Below are 21,635 nucleotides of genomic sequence, written 5' to 3' on the forward strand. Positions count from 1 at the left end.
CTTTTCTGCTTTGGTTTAGCGTTGCATCCCTGTTACTTCTGCTTACTTACCTGCTGCCCTGGCAAAGTGCACAGACTCTTTCTGTTGTGCGGTTGCTGAGGCGAGTAAAAAAAGCTGTTTTCCTCTATCTCCTACCTCCCCATTCTTCCAGACTGGTGCAGTCCAGTTTCTGTGGGACTGGAGCGACTTAATAAATCCCCAAAGCAGGCTGGCTCATCTACCTCTGTCACTGTGCACTGCCGGTGTCTGGCTGCGGTGCCTTTGTCCTTGGGTGATTTCTTCTGTTGGATGGTTCTTGGGAGTTTTTCTTTTAAATGGGGGCTACGACCTGAAAGCTTGTTTCCCTCTCCTCTGACGGACATGAATGCACGCTTTCCATATGACAGTTCCAGAAGGGTCTTAGCTTCAAGCAATGAGGAAGAGGCATTTTTAGATAGATGCCTATGTTGCTGGTGAGATTTGTCATGCCAGATTGTTTGTTGTGCAATCCCCTGCCTGTCTCCTCCCTAGTGACTGCAATAAAGAGACCTTTTTGTGTTTGTAATCAGCAGTTGCAGCAAAGTGAGAGAGAATATTGGGCAGGTAGGACACTCGTGTGCGAGCGTGCTTCCTCCCTGCAAAAAGATTGTTGGTGCAGAAGGAAATGTGATTTTTTTCCAGTGCTTGTTTGTGGTGGTTGAAGCCAAAGGTGCTGCTGTATGCGTGCTCTCACTCAGAGAGTGCTTGTTGCTCTGGCTCTTGCAGCGGCTCGGCTGGCTATTTGGAGGCTGGAAGTGATGGTGGTGGTATCTTAACTCAGCATGCGTTAGACCTCAGCTTTCCAAAGGACCCTTGCTCTTGCCAGGAGTGTTGGTTATCCAAAGGGAAATGTTGCAGCAGCATTAGTGCTGGCCATGTGGGAGATGAGACCCTGGTGTCATGCTGGCTATTCGGCTTCCCTTTCCTGAACAACAAACAGCCTTAAAACACCAGGCGGTCACCTTGCCCAGCAGCTTTGTGCTTTGTTGGGGTGCTAGCTCAACATGGCTTTTCTGTGAGGATGATTGCTTTCCAGGATGCCGTTCTGGATTTGCAAGGTCTTCTTGCATTGAAGCTTTTCCTCCATTTTTCTTGCTTCCTCTTTCGTTTGAGGGAAGGAGGGACTGAATGGTTCCTGCCAGACCTTTTCTGTCCTCTGCAGACGTCTCTGGTTTGATGCTTCCTTAATGGCTCCACTGATGTGTCGTGTTCTTGTCCCTTCCTTCTTTCTGGGCATCCTCTGCCTCCCTGTAGCATTCTCAAGGGTTAGTAGTGGTGGGAAGAGCAAGAAGAGCCTTTTCTGCGAAGACCTGTGCTTGCGATGGGGCTGGGCCTGGCACTTGTAGTCTTGTGAACCTGGTGTGTCTTCGTGGGCACCTGGCCCTTTCCTCTGCAGCTGGGAGTGCTTGGGGGTGGTCCTGAGCAAGGAAGGGGCTGTGGCCTCCTGTGTAGGGGAAGCTCCAGGCTGGCTGGTGACTGCAAGGGAGAGCTGAGGCGAGGCTGGCCTCCAGAGCAAGCCAGGAGGTGTTGTGTCAGTATGGGAGGCGGGGAGGCTTATATTGATGAAGTACCTTCTATCTATCCTTCTATTTGCAGCCAGACCATTGCTGCAACTTGTTTGGCTTGAACTGTCTTTGCTGGAGCCCCTTCACAGGACACCGTATTTCAATCCATAATGCTGAAAGGAGAATATTGCTGTCTTTGGGTGGTAACTCTGCATAGAGCCTTCTTCCAAAGCGGAGGCTGAGCATCGGCTTCTGGTAGGATGTCCTGGTTTCAGTTAGCACAGAATTAATTTTCTTCCTAGTAGCTGGTGGAATGCTGTGTTTTGGCTTAGGATGAGAAGAGTGCTGATAACACCCCGATGCTTTAATTGTTGCAGAGCAGTGCTTATACTAAGCCAAGGACATCTCAGCCTTTTGCTCTGTCCTGCCAACGGACAGGCTGGGGGTGCAGTAAGAGCTGGGAGGGGACAGACCCAGGACAGGTGACCCAAACTAGCCAAAGGGGTATTCCATACCATCTGACGTCATGCTAAACAATATCTAGGGGTGGCTAAGCGGGGGAAGGGGGCCGGACTGCTCGGGGTTAGGCTGGGCATCGGTCAGCGAGTGGTGAGCAATTGCATTGTGCATCACTTGTTTGTACATATTATTATTATTTCCCTATTATCACCATATTATTATTATTGTTATTATTGTTGTTATTATTTTGTTATTATTATTTTCCTGTCTTATTAAACTGTCTTTATCTCAACTCACGGGCTTCACTTTCCATTTCTCTCCCCCGTCCCAGAGAGGGAGGGGGGAGGGTGAGCGAACGGCTGCGTGGTGTTTACCTGCCGGCCGGGTTAAACCACGACATAGGAGAAGGTAGTTCGAGGCCACAACCACTTTTAAGTTATTCTTTAATAAATATATTCCTTTAATGATAGTAAAACCAAAAAAGTGTTGGGCTAAACGTTTGTGCTCCAGTCCTGATTTGGTTGGTCTGTCTCTGCCTTGACTCTTCTCCGAGTTGTTCAAGTGCCCACGTGCTGAGGCTCTGCTTCTGCTCAGCACAGCACTGGGGGTCAGCTTCCTGCTTGGTGGTCAGGTCTGCTTTGTTAAATAGCAGTGCCTCCTTTCTTCTTTTTTCTTTTTTGAGGGGTGGGTGTTTTGCGTGTATTTATGTCTTAGTCTGAGTGTTCAAGAAGCGATAGTCATGTAGACAAAAAACCAAAACCACTTTATTTGTGCAGGAAAATGCACAAAGCGAGCCGCAGCACACTGTGCTCCCCCTGGAGCATCTGTCCCCAGGCCGGGATCAGGGCTGTGGCCGGCTGTAGGGGCTGTGGCGCTGGGGCAGCACCCTGCCACGGCCGGCTCTCCTCTCCGGTGGTGAGGGTGAGGAGCTGGGAGCTGCAAGGGGAGGCAGGAAGGTCAGCGGATCTGCCCAGCCTGCCTGGCCTGCAGAGGGCACGGAGGGCTCTGCCGCCCCGAGGCTGAGCACGCCGTGCCCCTTACCAGTGCCAGTGCCCGGGCCAGCGCAGCCAGCGCACTCCCACTGCTGCGTGGTGTCCCCAAGGCCGGAGCATCGGCGGTGGGTCCCGCTGGCGGCACAGGAGGAGCAGAGCAGCAGCTGCCAGGGCCTGGGGAAGAAGTTGTGCTGGTGAGCACGCAGAGCCCAGCAGGCAGTGGCGCCACAAAGGCCCCCAAGGCTCCAGAAGCATTGCTCACGGCGCCCCAGCAGAGGGGAAGGTGCCTGGGCAGAGCCCCAGCAGCCACTGCACGGCTTGCTGGAGATGTGGCTCACAGCCCCCAGCAGCCGGGGAGCTGCTGCTGTGGATGCTCACCCTTCCTCTTGCCACTGCTCGCGGCCTCCCCTGTACAGGCACTGCCTGGCATCGCAGCGGCCATACAGCTGTGGCAGTGCCGGCTCCTCCTCCTCGTCTTGCTCCCAAGCCGGCTTTCTTCAAGAGAAAGTAGGAAAGAAAGGTCACGAGCTCCTGGGGCACTCACTCAGCAAGTGTCAGTGCTGATGCTGGGACAGGGCTCAGGGGCATCCCTGGCGGCAGGCCAGCATCCTCCTGTCCCCCAGGCAGGCAGCCCCTTTTGTTGGGGACAGTCTGCCTGGAGGGATTAGGGCCTGGGGCTGTGCCCTCTCCTGCCTTGAGTGGGGTGGGAAGGAAGGAAGGAAGGAAGGAACGCACTTGTTGGGCACGCGGATTCCCATCTGCAGCATCTCAGGGAGAAAGCGCTCCCGGTCCCGGCAGTGAGGACACGCAAAGTGCCTGAGGCCCGCCCGAAGCGCCTGTCCCTGTGGAAGAGAGACTCCCCGTGTGAGCAGGACGCCGCTGCGGGCGCATGGTGTCCCTGCGGGCTGGCAGAGGGAAGGGCCTCCTACCTGGATGCAGCCCCGGTGGAACCAGGCGTGCTTGCAGGAGGGGCACACCATGGTGGTGTAGGAGAGGCTGTCCTCCACCACCTCCATGCAGATGATGCACGTGGTGTGCCCCTCCTGCAGCGTCTCCACGCTCTGCTGCGGGCGGTGCTCCCAGCAGAAGGAGCTGCGTGAGGACGGAAGAGTTGAGTGAGGCCAGGGACCACGCGTGCCACAGCGGGGACTCTGCCTGCAGGGCGCAGGCTGAGGGGGCTGCAGCCCAAGCTAGGGCAGCTCGTACCTGTAGTCCCCAAAGAACTGCGAGATGCAGCCCCGCTGGGAGCTGCAGGGCAGGTGGAAGCGGCGCGAGCACCGCTTCTGCCAGCAGGCGACGGTGGCCCCCTTCTTGCGGCAGACGCAGCAGCGCTGCAAAGAGCACAGCAGCCCCGTCAGGGACGTGGCCGGGGCCACTGGCACTTGCCCGGAGCTTGTCCAGAGCCTCGAGGATTTCTTTGCCAGGGCTTGGGCTCAGCTGCCACAAGCCTCGTCTGCTCCAAAAAAGCCCTCACCTTGCGAGCTGCCCGACCCGCTACCCGCCTGATATCCGCGCAGAGGAATCCGAAGATTCCTTCCTCTTCAGCGCCTCGCTGGTACAGGCCCTGGGCTGGAAACTGGAAGAGAGCAAAGCCCCGCAGCTGCTCAGGGCAAGGAGATAGGGACCATGGTGGGGAGGCTGTGCTGGCAGCGCAGCAGGAGGAGGTGACAGCCAGCGAGCAGCGCGCTGGGGATGACCCAGTCCTGTGGGCTCCAGGTGCCAGGCAAGGGCTTGGGGAAAGGCGCGGGCAGCCGCGGGGAGCTCACCAGGCAGTGCACGTGGGCGCAGACCCCGTCCACCTGCAACATCGGCCCGCAGCCATCCAAGCTGGTGTCCGAGCGGTGGCACAGCACGCACTCTGGGGGAGGCAGGGCGGCAGCCATGGATGAGAGCATCCCCCCACTGAGCACCTGGCAGGTGTCCCCGAGGGCCGCCCGCAAGGGCCTGCTCGGGGGCTCCTGGCAGGGCGTCCCCGGCTGTCCACAGCCCAAGCGGCTCTGCACAGCCCCAGGGGGTGCTCAGGGCCCTCCACCTCCAGGGAGCTGCTGGGGCATCTGCTCTCACCGTCCTCCTGTGCCTCAGGGGCCTTCTCCTCCTCTCCGGCAGCCATGCTGCGCAGCAACTCCTCGCCTCGCCTGGCCTCGCCTCGCTGCCAGGAGCTGCTGCCTCCACGCCTGGCGCTCACCAGAGACGCAAAGTCCCCCCCAGACTCGCCTGTGTCACTGGTGTCATAGTGCTCCCTCCGTGTCACTAGGAGACCATGGAGTGGTGGATGATGCGGCAGGGCCCAGGAGCTCCCCCAGCCTCACAGACACCCCCTGGGCTTCCAAGCCCACGGTGCAGCCTCTTCATCCCCGTGAATGGCCGTGGTGGCTTGGCCTAGGCTGGCGGCCAGGTGCCCACCCAGCTGCTGTCTCGTTCCCTCCTCAGCTGGGGAAGGGAGAGAAAATTCGAGGGAGAAACCCTCGTGGCTTGTGAGGAGGGCACAGGGAGATGGCTCACGGGCTGCAGGAGAAGCAGAGAAGTGAGAAACAAAGAAACAAAAGGAAACAACAACAACAACACCTTTCCCCCACCCGTCCTCTTCCCCCTCTTCCCCCCGAGTGGCGTAGGAGAATGCGGGAATGGTGGCTGCGGTCAGTCTGTAGCACTTGGTCTCTGCCGCTGCTTCTCGGTCACTCTTGTCCCCTGCTCCAACGTGGGGTCCCTCCCACAGGTGCCGTCCTTCCCAAACTGATCCGGCGTGGGCTTCCCACAGGCAGCAGCTCCTCGAGAACTGCTCCAGTATGGCTCCGTCCCACAGGCTCCATCCCTCAGGAGCACACTGCTCCAGCCCGGGTCCCCCCCGGGCAGCAGCTCCCCCTCCATCCCCTGCTCTTGCATGGGCTCCTCTCCACGGGCTACAGGGCTGGCCCAGAATCTGCTCCGGCAGGGGTCTTGCACAGGCCACAGCCTCTGTCACTGCAGGGCCACCTGCTCCAGCGGGGGCTCCTCCACGGGCTGCAGCGTGGAGCCCTGCTCCACTGTGGTACTCCATGGGCTGCAGGGGGACAGCCTGCTGCACCAGGGGCCTCTCCACAGGCTGCAGGGGACTTGGGCTGCGTGCCTGGAGCACCTCTCCTCCTCTCTCCTTCTTCACTGATCTTGGCGCCTGCAAGGCTGTTTCTCACTCCTTTCCCTCTCCCAGCTGCTGTGTAGACATGTTTGTTTTGGTTGCTTGGTTGGTTTTTGTTTTTTTCCCCTGTCTTTAATACGCTCTCCCAGAGTCGTTGCTTGTTGGCTTGGCTCTGGCCAGCAGCGGGGCCCTCATCTAACATGGGGCAGCTTCTAGAGCCTTCTCACAGAAGCCACCCCTACGGCCCCCTGCTACCCAAACCTTGCCACAGAAACCCACTAGAGATGCGAGGCTGGGACACGAAGTAGCAACAATGTCACGTCCAGGCCCAGTCCTGCCCAGCCTCTTCATGAATGATGCGCAGGGCGGAGCAGGCCGTGCCCTCAGCAAGTCTGCTGCTGATCCAAGCTGGGAGGAGATAGGGATGCACCAGAGGGTGGTGCTGCCCTCCAGAGGGCCCTGGGCAGGCCGGAGAAATGGCCTGGCAGGATCCTCCTGGAGTTGGCGCCAGGGAAGCTTGAAGCTGAGGCCCTGGGGAGGAAAGCTGGAGAGCCCGAGGCTCGTTGGAGTTGCCCCAGCTGGAGGCCTGGGTCCAGTTCTGGGCTCCCCAGGACAGGAGAGCCATGGGCCTACTGGAGGGAGCGCAGTGAATGGCAGCCAAGCTGGTGGCAGGACTGGAGCATCTGTCCTCTGGGGAGAGCTGGAGAGAGCCGTGAGTGCTCGTTGTGGAGAAGGCCTGTGGGGATCTGGCTGAAGGACCTCAATATGTGAAGAGAAGGTGCAAAGGAGATGGAGCCAGGCTCTTCTCAGTGGTGCCCAGTGTCCACGTGGCTGCAGGTGGCCCTGCTTGAGCATGGGGGTTGGAGCAGGTGACCTGCAGAGGTGCCTTCCAAGCCCGAGCCCACTGTGTGTCCGGTGGTTTTGCAGGGACCTGAAGCAAAGCGCGGCCATTCAGGCAGGCCCGAGCAGCGGGGCAGCTGTGAAGGAGGCTGCCAGGAGGCTGCCGTTCTGGATTTGCAAGGTCTTCTTGCATCAGCTGGGGAAGAAGGGCAAGGACTTTGACTTCTCCCAGCTGCCAGTGAGGGTGGAGTTTGTGGAATGCAGCACCCGTGGCAGCAAGGGAGAGGAGGGAGATGCTGACTTCGAGGGCCTTGAGAAGTGGCTGGCCATGATCGCTTGAACGGAGAAGGGCAGGGCAGGAGGGAGAGATGTGGGGAGGCTGGGTGGGTGGGACACGTGGAGAGTGAAAGGAAAGAGATGGTTTGAGGCGCTTAAATCTCATCTTGTAGAAGATACTTGTGGAAATTTCTTCTAGAAAAAGCTGGAAACAAGCATTGCGGTGTCTTCCTCTGCTGCTTATGGCCTTGGGAGTAATGTAATATCTGGTGTGATTTCTCTGACTGTGTCCATCACGCTGCAACCTTTTTTTGCTCTTCCTTCTTCCTTCATCTTTCTCTGGGATGCTTACCCTACGGGCCTCTGTGTTTCCTTGAAATGTTTGGTCTTTTCATGTGACAGCTGCCAGGCAAATTAGGGACAAGAGCACTGCCAGGTGAGTCTTCTAGGGACTGGAATCTTTGTCCTTTTCTGCTTTGGTTTAGCGTTGCATCCCTGTTACTTCTGCTTACTTACCTGCTGCCCTGGCAAAGTGCACAGACTCTTTCTGTTGTGCGGTTGCTGAGGCGAGTAAAAAAAGCTGTTTTCCTCTATCTCCTACCTCCCCATTCTTCCAGACTGGTGCAGTCCAGTTTCTGTGGGACTGGAGCGACTTAATAAATCCCCAAAGCAGGCTGGCTCATCTACCTCTGTCACTGTGCACTGCCGGTGTCTGGCTGCGGTGCCTTTGTCCTTGGGTGATTTCTTCTGTTGGATGGTTCTTGGGAGTTTTTCTTTTAAATGGGGGCTACGACCTGAAAGCTTGTTTCCCTCTCCTCTGACGGACATGAATGCACGCTTTCCATATGACAGTTCCAGAAGGGTCTTAGCTTCAAGCAATGAGGAAGAGGCATTTTTAGATAGATGCCTATGTTGCTGGTGAGATTTGTCATGCCAGATTGTTTGTTGTGCAATCCCCTGCCTGTCTCCTCCCTAGTGACTGCAATAAAGAGACCTTTTTGTGTTTGTAATCAGCAGTTGCAGCAAAGTGAGAGAGAATATTGGGCAGGTAGGACACTCGTGTGCGAGCGTGCTTCCTCCCTGCAAAAAGATTGTTGGTGCAGAAGGAAATGTGATTTTTTTCCAGTGCTTGTTTGTGGTGGTTGAAGCCAAAGGTGCTGCTGTATGCGTGCTCTCACTCAGAGAGTGCTTGTTGCTCTGGCTCTTGCAGCGGCTCGGCTGGCTATTTGGAGGCTGGAAGTGATGGTGGTGGTATCTTAACTCAGCATGCGTTAGACCTCAGCTTTCCAAAGGACCCTTGCTCTTGCCAGGAGTGTTGGTTATCCAAAGGGAAATGTTGCAGCAGCATTAGTGCTGGCCATGTGGGAGATGAGACCCTGGTGTCATGCTGGCTATTCGGCTTCCCTTTCCTGAACAACAAACAGCCTTAAAACACCAGGCGGTCACCTTGCCCAGCAGCTTTGTGCTTTGTTGGGGTGCTAGCTCAACATGGCTTTTCTGTGAGGATGATTGCTTTCCAGGATGCCGTTCTGGATTTGCAAGGTCTTCTTGCATTGAAGCTTTTCCTCCGTTTTTCTTGCTTCCTCTTTCGTTTGAGGGAAGGAGGGACTGAATGGTTCCTGCCAGACCTTTTCTGTCCTCTGCAGACGTCTCTGGTTTGATGCTTCCTTAATGGCTCCACTGATGTGTCGTGTTCTTGTCCCTTCCTTCTTTCTGGGCATCCTCTGCCTCCCTGTAGCATTCTCAAGGGTTAGTAGTGGTGGGAAGAGCAAGAAGAGCCTTTTCTGCAAAGACCTGTGCTTGCGATGGGGCTGGGCCTGGCACTTGTAGTCTTGTGAACCTGGTGTGTCTTCGTGGGCACCTGGCCCTTTCCTCTGCAGCTGGGAGTGCTTGGGGGTGGTCCTGAGCAAGGAAGGGGCTGTGGCCTCCTGTGTAGGGGAAGCTCCAGGCTGGCTGGTGACTGCAAGGGAGAGCTGAGGCGAGGCTGGCCTCCAGAGCAAGCCAGGAGGTGTTGTGTCAGTATGGGAGGCGGGGAGGCTTATATTGATGAAGTACCTTCTATCTATCCTTCTATTTGCAGCCAGACCATTGCTGCAACTTGTTTGGCTTGAACTGTCTTTGCTGGAGCCCCTTCACAGGACACCGTATTTCAATCCATAATGCTGAAAGGAGAATATTGCTGTCTTTGGGTGGTAACTCTGCATAGAGCCTTCTTCCAAAGCGGAGGCTGAGCATCGGCTTCTGGTAGGATGTCCTGGTTTCAGTTAGCACAGAATTAATTTTCTTCCTAGTAGCTGGTGGAATGCTGTGTTTTGGCTTAGGATGAGAAGAGTGCTGATAACACCCCGATGCTTTAATTGTTGCAGAGCAGTGCTTATACTAAGCCAAGGACATCTCAGCCTTTTGCTCTGTCCTGCCAACGGACAGGCTGGGGGTGCAGTAAGAGCTGGGAGGGGACAGACCCAGGACAGGTGACCCAAACTAGCCAAAGGGGTATTCCATACCATCTGACGTCATGCTAAACAATATATAGGGGTGGCTAACCGGGGGAAGGGGGCCGGACTGCTCGGGGTTAGGCTGGGCATCGGTCAGCGAGTGGTGAGCAATTGCATTGTGCATCACTTGTTTGTACATATTATTATTATTTCCCTATTATCACCATATTATTATTATTGTTATTATTGTTATTATTGTTGTTATTATTTTGTTATTATTATTTTCCTGTCTTATTAAACTGTCTTTATCTCAACTCACGGGCTTCACTTTCCATTTCTCTCCCCCGTCCCAGAGAGGGAGGGGGGAGGGTGAGCGAACGGCTGCGTGGTGTTTACCTGCCGGCCGGGTTAAACCACGACATAGGAGAAGGTAGTTCGAGGCCACAACCACTTTTAAGTTATTCTTTAATAAATATATTCCTTTAATGATAGTAAAACCAAAAAAGTGTTGGGCTAAACGTTTGTGCTCCAGTCCTGATTTGGTTGGTCTGTCTCTGCCTTGACTCTTCTCCGAGTTGTTCAAGTGCCCACGTGCTGAGGCTCTGCTTCTGCTCAGCACAGCACTGGGGGTCAGCTTCCTGCTTGGTGGTCAGGTCTGCTTTGTTAAATAGCAGTGCCTCCTTTCTTCTTTTTTCTTTTTTGAGGGGTGGGTGTTTTGCGTGTATTTATGTCTTAGTCTGAGTGTTCAAGAAGTGATAGTCATGTAGACAAAAAACCAAAACCACTTTATTTGTGCAGGAAAATGCACAAAGCGAGCCGCAGCACACTGTGCTCCCCCTGGAGCATCTGTCCATGGGCCGGGATCAGGGCTGTGGCCGGCTGTAGGGGCTGTGGCGCTGGGGCAGCACCCTGCCACGGCCGGCTCTCCTCTCCGGTGGTGAGGGTGAGGAGCTGGGAGCTGCAAGGGGAGGCAGGAAGGTCAGCGGATCTGCCCAGCCTGCCTGGCCTGCAGAGGGCACGGAGGGCTCTGCCGCCCCGAGGCTGAGCACGCCGTGCCCCTTACCAGTGCCAGTGCCCGGGCCAGCGCAGCCAGCGCACTCCCACTGCTGCGTGGTGTCCCCAAGGCCGGAGCATCGGCGGTGGGTCCCGCTGGCGGCACAGGAGGAGCAGAGCAGCAGCTGCCAGGGCCTGGGGAAGAAGTTGTGCTGGTGAGCACGCAGAGCCCAGCAGGCAGTGGCGCCACAAAGGCCCCCAAGGCTCCAGAAGCATTGCTCACGGCGCCCCAGCAGAGGGGAAGGTGCCTGGGCAGAGCCCCAGCAGCCACTGCACGGCTTGCTGGAGATGTGGCTCACAGCCCCCAGCAGCCGGGGAGCTGCTGCTGTGGATGCTCACCCTTCCTCTTGCCACTGCTCGCGGCCTCCCCTGTACAGGCACTGCCTGGCATCGCAGCGGCCATACAGCTGTGGCAGTGCCGGCTCCTCCTCCTCGTCTTGCTCCCAAGCCGGCTTTCTTCAAGAGAAAGTAGGAAAGAAAGGTCACGAGCTCCTGGGGCACTCACTCAGCAAGTGTCAGTGCTGATGCTGGGACAGGGCTCAGGGGCATCCCTGGCGGCAGGCCAGCATCCTCCTGTCCCCCAGGCAGGCAGCCCCGTTTGTTGGGGACAGTCTGCCTGGAGGGATTAGGGCCTGGGGCTGTGCCCTCTCCTGCCTTGAGTGGGGTAGGAAGGAAGGGAGGAAGGAAGGAACGCACTTGTTGGGCACGCGGATTCCCATCTGCAGCATCTCAGGGAGAAAGCGCTCCCGGTCCCGGCAGTGAGGACACGCAAAGTGCCTGAGGCCTGCCCGAAGCGCCTGTCCCTGTGGAAGAGAGACTCCCCGTGTGAGCAGGACGCCGCTGCGGGCGCATGGTGTCCCTGCGGGCTGGCAGAGGGAAGGGCCTCCTACCTGGATGCAGCCCCGGTGGAACCAGGCGTGCTTGCAGGAGGGGCACACCATGGTGGTGTAGGAGAGGCTGTCCTCCACCACCTCCATGCAGATGATGCACGTGGTGTGCCCCTCCTGCAGCGTCTCCACGCTCTGCTGCGGGCGGTGCTCCCAGCAGAAGGAGCTGCGTGAGGACGGAAGAGTTGAGTGAGGCCAGGGACCACGCGTGCCACAGCGGGGACTCTGCCTGCAGGGCGCAGGCTGAGGGGGCTGCAGCCCAAGCTAGGGCAGCTCGTACCTGTAGTCCCCAAAGAACTGCGAGATGCAGCCCCGCTGGGAGCTGCAGGGCAGGTGGAAGCGGCGCGAGCACCGCTTCTGCCAGCAGGCGACGGTGGCCCCCTTCTTGCGGCAGACGCAGCAGCGCTGCAAAGAGCACAGCAGCCCCGTCAGGGACGTGGCCGGGGCCACTGGCACTTGCCCGGAGCTTGTCCAGAGCCTCGAGGATTTCTTTGCCAGGGCTTGGGCTCAGCTGCCACAAGCCTCGTCTGCTCCAAAAAAGCCCTCACCTTGCGAGCTGCCCGACCCGCTACCCGCCTGATATCCGCGCAGAGGAATCCGAAGATTCCTTCCTCTTCAGCGCCTCGCTGGTACAGGCCCTGGGCTGGAAACTGGAAGAGAGCAAAGCCCCGCAGCTGCTCAGGGAAAGGAGATAGGGACCATGGTGGGGAGGCTGTGCTGGCAGCGCAGCAGGAGGAGGTGACAGCCAGCGAGCAGCGCGCTGGGGATGACCCAGTCCTGTGGGCTCCAGGTGCCAGGCAAGGGCTTGGGGAAAGGCGCGGGCAGCCGCGGGGAGCTCACCAGGCAGTGCACGTGGGCGCAGACCCCGTCCACCTGCAACATCGGCCCGCAGCCATCCAAGCTGGTGTCCGAGCGGTGGCACAGCACGCACTCTGGGGGAGGCAGGGCGGCAGCCATGGATGAGAGCATCCCCCCACTGAGCACCTGGCAGGTGTCCCCGAGGGCCGCCCGCAAGGGCCTGCTCGGGGGCTCCTGGCAGGGCGTCCCCGGCTGTCCACAGCCCAAGCGGCTCTGCACAGCCCCAGGGGGTGCTCAGGGCCCTCCACCTCCAGGGAGCTGCTGGGGCATCTGCTCTCACCGTCCTCCTGTGCCTCAGGGGCCTTCTCCTCCTCTCCGGCAGCCATGCTGCGCAGCAACTCCTCGCCTCGCCTGGCCTCGCCTCGCTGCCAGGAGCTGCTGCCTCCACGCCTGGCGCTCACCAGAGACGCAAAGTCCCCCCCAGACTCGCCTGTGTCACTGGTGTCATAGTGCTCCCTCCGTGTCACTAGGAGACCATGGAGTGGTGGATGATGCGGCAGGGCCCAGGAGCTCCCCCAGCCTCACAGACACCCCCTGGGCTTCCAAGCCCACGGTGCAGCCTCTTCATCCCCGTGAATGGCCGTGGTGGCTTGGCCTAGGCTGGCGGCCAGGTGCCCACCCAGCTGCTGTCTCGTTCCCTCCTCAGCTGGGGAAGGGAGAGAAAATTCGAGGGAGAAACCCTCGTGGCTTGTGAGGAGGGCACAGGGAGATGGCTCACGGGCTGCAGGAGAAGCAGAGAAGTGAGAAACAAAGAAACAAAAGGAAACAACAACAACAACACCAACACCTTTCCCCCACCCGTCCTCTTCCCCCTCTTCCCCCCGAGTGGCGTAGGAGAATGCGGGAATGGTGGCTGCGGTCAGTCTGTAGCACTTGGTCTCTGCCGCTGCTTCTCGGTCACTCTTGTCCCCTGCTCCAACGTGGGGTCCCTCCCACAGGTGCCGTCCTTCCCAAACTGATCCGGCGTGGGCTTCCCACAGGCAGCAGCTCCTCGAGAACTGCTCCAGTATGGCTCCGTCCCACAGGCTCCATCCCTCAGGAGCACACTGCTCCAGCCCGGGTCCCCCCCGGGCAGCAGCTCCCCCTCCATCCCCTGCTCTTGCATGGGCTCCTCTCCACGGGCTACAGGGCTGGCCCAGAATCTGCTCCGGCAGGGGTCTTGCACAGGACACAGCCTCTGTCACTGCAGGGCCACCTGCTCCAGCGGGGGCTCCTCCACGGGCTGCAGCGTGGAGCCCTGCTCCACTGTGGTACTCCATGGGCTGCAGGGGGACAGCCTGCTGCACCAGGGGCCTCTCCACAGGCTGCAGGGGACTTGGGCTGCGTGCCTGGAGCACCTCTCCTCCTCTCTCCTTCTTCACTGATCTTGGCGCCTGCAAGGCTGTTTCTCACTCCTTTCCCTCTCCCAGCTGCTGTGTAGACATGTTTGTTTTGGTTGCTTGGTTGGTTTTTGTTTTTTTCCCCTGTCTTTAATACGCTCTCCCAGAGTCGTTGCTTGTTGGCTTGGCTCTGGCCAGCAGCGGGGCCCTCATCTAACATGGGGCAGCTTCTAGAGCCTTCTCACAGAAGCCACCCCTACGGCCCCCTGCTACCCAAACCTTGCCACAGAAACCCACTAGAGATGCGAGGCTGGGACACGAAGTAGCAACAATGTCACGTCCAGGCCCAGTCCTGCCCAGCCTCTTCATGAATGATGCGCAGGGCGGAGCAGGCCGTGCCCTCAGCAAGTCTGCTGCTGATCCAAGCTGGGAGGAGATAGGGATGCACCAGAGGGTGGTGCTGCCCTCCAGAGGGCCCTGGGCAGGCCGGAGAAATGGCCTGGCAGGATCCTCCTGGAGTTGGCGCCAGGGAAGCTTGAAGCTGAGGCCCTGGGGAGGAAAGCTGGAGAGCCCGAGGCTCGTTGGAGTTGCCCCAGCTGGAGGCCTGGGTCCAGTTCTGGGCTCCCCAGGACAGGAGAGCCATGGGCCTACTGGAGGGAGCGCAGTGAATGGCAGCCAAGCTGGTGGCAGGACTGGAGCATCTGTCCTCTGGGGAGAGCTGGAGAGAGCCGTGAGTGCTCGTTGTGGAGAAGGCCTGTGGGGATCTGGCTGAAGGACCTCAATATGTGAAGAGAAGGTGCAAAGGAGATGGAGCCAGGCTCTTCTCAGTGGTGCCCAGTGTCCACGTGGCTGCAGGTGGCCCTGCTTGAGCATGGGGGTTGGAGCAGGTGACCTGCAGAGGTGCCTTCCAAGCCCGAGCCCACTGTGTGTCCGGTGGTTTTGCAGGGACCTGAAGCAAAGCGCGGCCATTCAGGCAGGCCCGAGCAGCGGGGCAGCTGTGAAGGAGGCTGCCAGGAGGCTGCCGTTCTGGATTTGCAAGGTCTTCTTGCATCAGCTGGGGAAGAAGGGCAAGGACTTTGACTTCTCCCAGCTGCCAGTGAGGGTGGAGTTTGTGGAATGCAGCACCTGTGGCAGCAAGGGAGAGGAGGGAGATGCTGACTTCGAGGGCCTTGAGAAGTGGCTGGCCATGATCGCTTGAACGGAGAAGGGCAGGGCAGGAGGGAGAGATGTGGGGAGGCTGGGTGGGTGGGACACGTGGAGAGTGAAAGGAAAGAGATGGTTTGAGGCGCTTAAATCTCATCTTGTAGAAGATACTTGTGGAAATTTCTTCTAGAAAAAGCTGGAAACAAGCATTGCGGTGTCTTCCTCTGCTGCTTATGGCCTTGGGAGTAATGTAATATCTGGTGTGATTTCTCTGACTGTGTCCATCACGCTGCAACCTTTTTTTGCTCTTCCTTCTTCCTTCATCTTTCTCTGGGATGCTTACCCTACGGGCCTCTGTGTTTCCTTGAAATGTTTGGTCTTTTCATGTGACAGCTGCCAGGCAAATTAGGGACAAGAGCACTGCCAGGTGAGTCTTCTAGGGACTGGAATCTTTGTCCTTTTCTGCTTTGGTTTAGCGTTGCATCCCTGTTACTTCTGCTTACTTACCTGCTGCCCTGGCAAAGTGCACAGACTCTTTCTGTTGTGCAGTTGCTGAGGCGAGTAAAAAAAGCTGTTTTCCTCTATCTCCTACCTCCCCATTCTTCCAGACTGGTGCAGTCCAGTTTCTGTGGGACTGGAGCGACTTAATAAATCCCCAAAGCAGGCTGGCTCATCTACCTCTGTCACTGTGCACTGCCGGTGTCTGGCTGCGGTGCCTTTGTCCTTGGGTGATTTCTTCTGTTGGATGGTTCTTGGGAGTTTTTCTTTTAAATGGGGGCTACGACCTGAAAGCTTGTTTCCCTCTCCTCTGACGGACATGAATGCACGCTTTCCATATGACAGTTCCAGAAGGGTCTTAGCTTCAAGCAATGAGGAAGAGGCATTTTTAGATAGATGCCTATGTTGCTGGTGAGATTTGTCATGCCAGATTGTTTGTTGTGCAATCCCCTGCCTGTCTCCTCCCTAGTGACTGCAATAAAGAGACCTTTTTGTGTTTGTAATCAGCAGTTGCAGCAAAGTGAGAGAGAATATTGGGCAGGTAGGACACTCGTGTGCGAGCGTGCTTCCTCCCTGCAAAAAGATTGTTGGTGCAGAAGGAAATGTGATTTTTTTCCAGTGCTTGTTTGTGGTGGTTGAAGCCAAAGGTGCTGCTGTATGCGTGCTCTCACTCAGAGAGTGCTTGTTGCTCTGGCTCTTGCAGCGGCTCGGCTGGCTATTTGGAGGCTGGAAGTGATGGTGGTGGTATCTTAACTCAGCATGCGTTAGACCTCAGCTTTCCAAAGGACCCTTGCTCTTGCCAGGAGTGTTGGTTATCCAAAGGGAAATGTTGCAGCAGCATTAGTGCTGGCCATGTGGGAGATGAGACCCTGGTGTCATGCTGGCTATTCGGCTTCCCTTTCCTGAACAACAAACAGCCTTAAAACACCAGGCGGTCACCTTGCCCAGCAGCTTTGTGCTTTGTTGGGGTGCTAGCTCAACATGGCTTTTCTGTGAGGATGATTGCTTTCCAGGATGCCGTTCTGGATTTGCAAGGTCTTCTTGCATTGAAGCTTTTCCTCCGTTTTTCTTGCTTCCTCTTTCGTTTGAGGGAAGGAGGGACTGAATGGTTCCTGCCAGACCTTTTCTGTCCTCTGCAGACGTCTCTGGTTTGATGCTTCCTTAATGGCTCCACTGATGTGTCGTGTTCTTGTCCCTTCCTTCTTTCTGGGCATCCTCTGCCTCCCTGTAGCATTCTCAAGGGTTAGTAGTGGTGGGAAGAGCAAGAAGAGCCTTTTCTGCAAAGACCTGTGCTTGCGATGGGGCTGGGCCTGGCACTTGTAGTCTTGTGAACCTGGTGTGTCTTCGTGGGCACCTGGCCCTTTCCTCTGCAGCTGGGAGTGCTTGGGGGTGGTCCTGAGCAAGGAAGGGGCTGTGGCCTCCTGTGTAGGGGAAGCTCCAGGCTGGCTGGTGACTGCAAGGGAGAGCTGAGGCGAGGCTGGCCTCCAGAGCAAGCCAGGAGGTGTTGTGTCAGTATGGGAGGCGGGGAGGCTTATATTGATGAAGTACCTTCTATCTATCGTTCTATTTGCAGCCAGACCATTGCTGCAACTTGTTTGGCTTGAACTGTCTTTGCTGGAGCCCCTTCACAGGACACCGTATTTCAATCCATAATGCTGAAAGGAGAATATTGCTGTCTTTGGGTGGTAACTCTGCATAGAGCCTTCTTCCAAAGCGGAGGCTGAGCATCGGCTTCTGGTAGGATGTCCTGGTTTCAGTTAGCACAGAATTAATTTTCTTCCTAGTAGCTGGTGGAATGCTGTGTTTTGGCTTAGGATGAGAAGAGTGCTGATAACACCCCGATGCTTTAATTGTTGCAGAGCAGTGCTTATACTAAGCCAAGGACATCTCAGCCTTTTGCTCTGTCCTGCCAACGGACAGGCTGGGGGTGCAGTAAGAGCTGGGAGGGGACAGACCCAGGACAGGTGACCCAAACTAGCCAAAGGGGTATTCCATACCATCTGACGTCATGCTAAACAATATATAGGGGTGGCTAACCGGGGGAAGGGGGCCGGACTGCTCGGGGTTAGGCTGGGCATCGGTCAGCGAGTGGTGAGCAATTGCATTGTGCATCACTTGTTTGTACATATTATTATTATTTCCCTATTATCACCATATTATTATTATTGTTATTATTGTTATTATTGTTGTTATTATTTTGTTATTATTATTTTCCTGTCTTATTAAACTGTCTTTATCTCAACTCACGGGCTTCACTTTCCATTTCTCTCCCCCGTCCCAGAGAGGGAGGGGGGAGGGTGAGCGAACGGCTGCGTGGTGTTTACCTGCCGGCCGGGTTAAACCACGACATAGGAGAAGGTAGTTCGAGGCCACAACCACTTTTAAGTTATTCTTTAATAAATATATTCCTTTAATGATAGTAAAACCAAAAAAGTGTTGGGCTAAACGTTTGTGCTCCAGTCCTGATTTGGTTGGTCTGTCTCTGCCTTGACTCTTCTCCGAGTTGTTCAAGTGCCCACGTGCTGAGGCTCTGCTTCTGCTCAGCACAGCACTGGGGGTCAGCTTCCTGCTTGGTGGTCAGGTCTGCTTTGTTAAATAGCAGTGCCTCCTTTCTTCTTTTTTCTTTTTTGAGGGGTGGGTGTTTTGCGTGTATTTATGTCTTAGTCTGAGTGTTCAAGAAGTGATAGTCATGTAGACAAAAAACCAAAACCACTTTATTTGTGCAGGAAAATGCACAAAGCGAGCCGCAGCACACTGTGCTCCCCCTGGAGCATCTGTCCCCAGGCCGGGATCAGGGCTGTGGCCGGCTGTAGGGGCTGTGGCGCTGGGGCAGCACCCTGCCACGGCCGGCTCTCCTCTCCGGTGGTGAGGGTGAGGAGCTGGGAGCTGCAAGGGGAGGCAGGAAGGTCAGCGGATCTGCCCACCCTGCCTGGCCTGCAGAGGGCACGGAGGGCTCTGCCGCCCCGAGGCTGAGCACGCCGTGCCCCTTACCAGTGCCAGTGCCCGGGCCAGCGCAGCCAGCGCACTCCCACTGCTGCGTGGTGTCCCCAAGGCCGGAGCATCGGCGGTGGGTCCCGCTGGCGGCACAGGAGGAGCAGAGCAGCAGCTGCCAGGGCCTGGGGAAGAAGTTGTGCTGGTGAGCACGCAGAGCCCAGCAGGCAGTGGCGCCACAAAGGCCCCCAAGGCTCCAGAACCATTGCTCACGGCGCCCCAGCAGAGGGGAAGGTGCCTGGGCAGAGCCCCAGCAGCCACTGCACGGCTTGCTGGAGATGTGGCTCACAGCCCCCAGCAGCCGGGGAGCTGCTGCTGTGGATGCTCACCCTTCCTCTTGCCACTGCTCGCGGCCTCCCCTGTACAGGCACTGCCTGGCATCGCAGCGGCCATACAGCTGTGGCAGTGCCGGCTCCTCCTCCTCGTCTTGCTCCCAAGCCGGCTTTCTTCAAGAGAAAGTAGGAAAGAAAGGTCACGAGCTCCTGGGGCACTCACTCAGCAAGTGTCAGTGCTGATGCTGGGACAGGGCTCAGGGGCATCCCTGGCGGCAGGCCAGCATCCTCCTGTCCCCCAGGCAGGCAGCCCCGTTTGTTGGGGACAGTCTGCCTGGAGGGATTAGGGCCTGGGGCTGTGCCCTCTCCTGCCTTGAGTGGGGTAGGAAGGAAGGGAGGAAGGAAGGAACGCACTTGTTGGGCACGCGGATTCCCATCTGCAGCATCTCAGGGAGAAAGCGCTCCCGGTCCCGGCAGTGAGGACACGCAAAGTGCCTGAGGCCCGCCCGAAGCGCCTGTCCCTGTGGAAGAGAGACTCCCCGTGTGAGCAGGACGCCGCTGCGGGCGCATGGTGTCCCTGCGGGCTGGCAGAGGGAAGGGCCTCCTACCTGGATGCAGCCCCGGTGGAACCAGGCGTGCTTGCAGGAGGGGCACACCATGGTGGTGTAGGAGAGGCTGTCCTCCACCACCTCCATGCAGATGATGCACGTGGTGTGCCCCTCCTGCAGCGTCTCCACGCTCTGCTGCGGGCGGTGCTCCCAGCAGAAGGAGCTGCGTGAGGACGGAAGAGTTGAGTGAGGCCAGGGACCACGCGTGCCACAGCGGGGACTCTGCCTGCAGGGCGCAGGCTGAGGGGGCTGCAGCCCAAGCTAGGGCAGCTCGTACCTGTAGTCCCCAAAGAACTGCGAGATGCAGCCCCGCTGGGAGCTGCAGGGCAGGTGGAAGCGGCGCGAGCACCGCTTCTGCCAGCAGGCGACGGTGGCCCCCTTCTTGCGGCAGACGCAGCAGCGCTGCAAAGAGCACAGCAGCCCCGTCAGGGACGTGGCCGGGGCCACTGGCACTTGCCCGGAGCTTGTCCAGAGCCTCGAGGATTTCTTTGCCAGGGCTTGGGCTCAGCTGCCACAAGCCTCGTCTGCTCCAAAAAAGCCCTCACCTTGCGAGCTGCCCGACCCGCTACCCGCCTGATATCCGCGCAGAGGAATCCGAAGATTCCTTCCTCTTCAGCGCCTCGCTGGTACAGGCCCTGGGCTGGAAACTGGAAGAGAGCAAAGCCCCGCAGCTGCTCAGGGCAAGGAGATAGGGACCATGGTGGGGAGGCTGTGCTGGCAGCGCAGCAGGAGGAGGTGACAGCCAGCGAGCAGCGCGCTGGGGATGACCCAGTCCTGTGGGCTCCAGGTGCCAGGCAAGGGCTTGGGGAAAGGCGCGGGCAGCCGCGGGGAGCTCACCAGGCAGTGCACGTGGGCGCAGACCCCGTCCACCTGCAACATCGGCCCGCAGCCATCCAAGCTGGTGTCCGAGCGGTGGCACAGCACGCACTCTGGGGGAGGCAGGGCGGCAGCCATGGATGAGAGCATCCCCCCACTGAGCACCTGGCAGGTGTCCCCGAGGGCCGCCCGCAAGGGCCTGCTCGGGGGCTCCTGGCAGGGCGTCCCCGGCTGTCCACAGCCCAAGCGGCTCTGCACAGCCCCAGGGGGTGCTCAGGGCCCTCCACCTCCAGGGAGCTGCTGGGGCATCTGCTCTCACCGTCCTCCTGTGCCTCAGGGGCCTTCTCCTCCTCTCCGGCAGCCATGCTGCGCAGCAACTCCTCGCCTCGCCTGGCCTCGCCTCGCTGCCAGGAGCTGCTGCCTCCACGCCTGGCGCTCACCAGAGACGCAAAGTCCCCCCCAGACTCGCCTGTGTCACTGGTGTCATAGTGCTCCCTCCATGTCACTAGGAGACCATGGAGTGGTGGATGATGCGGCAGGGCCCAGGAGCTCCCCCAGCCTCACAGACACCCCCTGGGCTTCCAAGCCCACGGTGCAGCCTCTTCATCCCCGTGAATGGCCGTGGTGGCTTGGCCTAGGCTGGCGGCCAGGTGCCCACCCAGCTGCTGTCTCGTTCCCTCCTCAGCTGGGGAAGGGAGAGAAAATTCGAGGGAGAAACCCTCGTGGCTTGTGAGGAGGGCACAGGGAGATGGCTCACGGGCTGCAGGAGAAGCAGAGAAGTGAGAAACAAAGAAACAAAAGGAAACAACAACAACAACACCAACACCTTTCCCCCACCCGTCCTCTTCCCCCTCTTCCCCCCGAGTGGCGTAGGAGAATGCGGGAATGGTGGCTGCGGTCAGTCTGTAGCACTTGGTCTCTGCCGCTGCTTCTCGGTCACTCTTGTCCCCTGCTCCAACGTGGGGTCCCTCCCACAGGTGCCGTCCTTCCCAAACTGATCCGGCGTGGGCTTCCCACAGGCAGCAGCTCCTCGAGAACTGCTCCAGTATGGCTCCGTCCCACAGGCTCCATCCCTCAGGAGCACACTGCTCCAGCCCGGGTCCCCCCCGGGCAGCAGCTCCCCCTCCATCCCCTGCTCTTGCATGGGCTCCTCTCCACGGGCTACAGGGCTGGCCCAGAATCTGCTCCGGCAGGGGTCTTGCACAGGACACAGCCTCTGTCACTGCAGGGCCACCTGCTCCAGCGGGGGCTCCTCCACGGGCTGCAGCGTGGAGCCCTGCTCCACTGTGGTACTCCATGGGCTGCAGGGGGACAGCCTGCTGCACCAGGGGCCTCTCCACAGGCTGCAGGGGACTTGGGCTGCGTGCCTGGAGCACCTCTCCTCCTCTCTCCTTCTTCACTGATCTTGGCGCCTGCAAGGCTGTTTCTCACTCCTTTCCCTCTCCCAGCTGCTGTGTAGACATGTTTGTTTTGGTTGCTTGGTTGGTTTTTGTTTTTTTCCCCTGTCTTTAATACGCTCTCCCAGAGTCGTTGCTTGTTGGCTTGGCTCT

The 21,635-nt window shown here is 58.1% G+C and overlaps 4 protein-coding genes across 4 annotated transcripts in view; 1 reads left to right on the forward strand and 3 right to left on the reverse strand.

The window, feature by feature from the left end:
- Nucleotides 1-21,635, forward strand: part of OTOS (otospiralin) — a 475,301-nt gene that overhangs the window by 370,783 nt on the left and 82,883 nt on the right. The gene's annotated exons all lie outside the window — the stretch shown is intronic.
- Nucleotides 3,349-4,857, reverse strand: LOC137861227 (PHD finger protein 7-like). Its single transcript, XM_068692379.1, has 6 exons — nucleotides 4,741-4,857; nucleotides 4,449-4,550; nucleotides 4,181-4,305; nucleotides 3,904-4,066; nucleotides 3,710-3,816; nucleotides 3,349-3,469 (listed from the first exon to the last, which is right to left on the reverse strand). Exons 1-6 carry the CDS (start codon nucleotides 4,855-4,857, stop codon nucleotides 3,349-3,351), a joined length of 735 nt encoding a protein of 244 aa, XP_068548480.1.
- Nucleotides 11,029-12,537, reverse strand: LOC137861228 (PHD finger protein 7-like). Its single transcript, XM_068692380.1, has 6 exons — nucleotides 12,421-12,537; nucleotides 12,129-12,230; nucleotides 11,861-11,985; nucleotides 11,584-11,746; nucleotides 11,390-11,496; nucleotides 11,029-11,149 (listed from the first exon to the last, which is right to left on the reverse strand). The coding sequence occupies exons 1-6, from the start codon at nucleotides 12,535-12,537 to the stop codon at nucleotides 11,029-11,031; spliced, it is 735 nt and encodes a 244-aa protein (XP_068548481.1).
- LOC137861230 (PHD finger protein 7-like) lies at nucleotides 18,715-20,223 on the reverse strand. The gene is made up of 6 exons (XM_068692381.1): nucleotides 20,107-20,223; nucleotides 19,815-19,916; nucleotides 19,547-19,671; nucleotides 19,270-19,432; nucleotides 19,076-19,182; nucleotides 18,715-18,835 (listed from the first exon to the last, which is right to left on the reverse strand). Exons 1-6 carry the CDS (start codon nucleotides 20,221-20,223, stop codon nucleotides 18,715-18,717), a joined length of 735 nt encoding a protein of 244 aa, XP_068548482.1.

The sequence above is a fragment of the Anas acuta genome, chromosome 9, assembly GCF_963932015.1.
Source record: "Anas acuta chromosome 9, bAnaAcu1.1, whole genome shotgun sequence".
Taxonomy (NCBI): domain Eukaryota; kingdom Metazoa; phylum Chordata; class Aves; order Anseriformes; family Anatidae; genus Anas; species Anas acuta.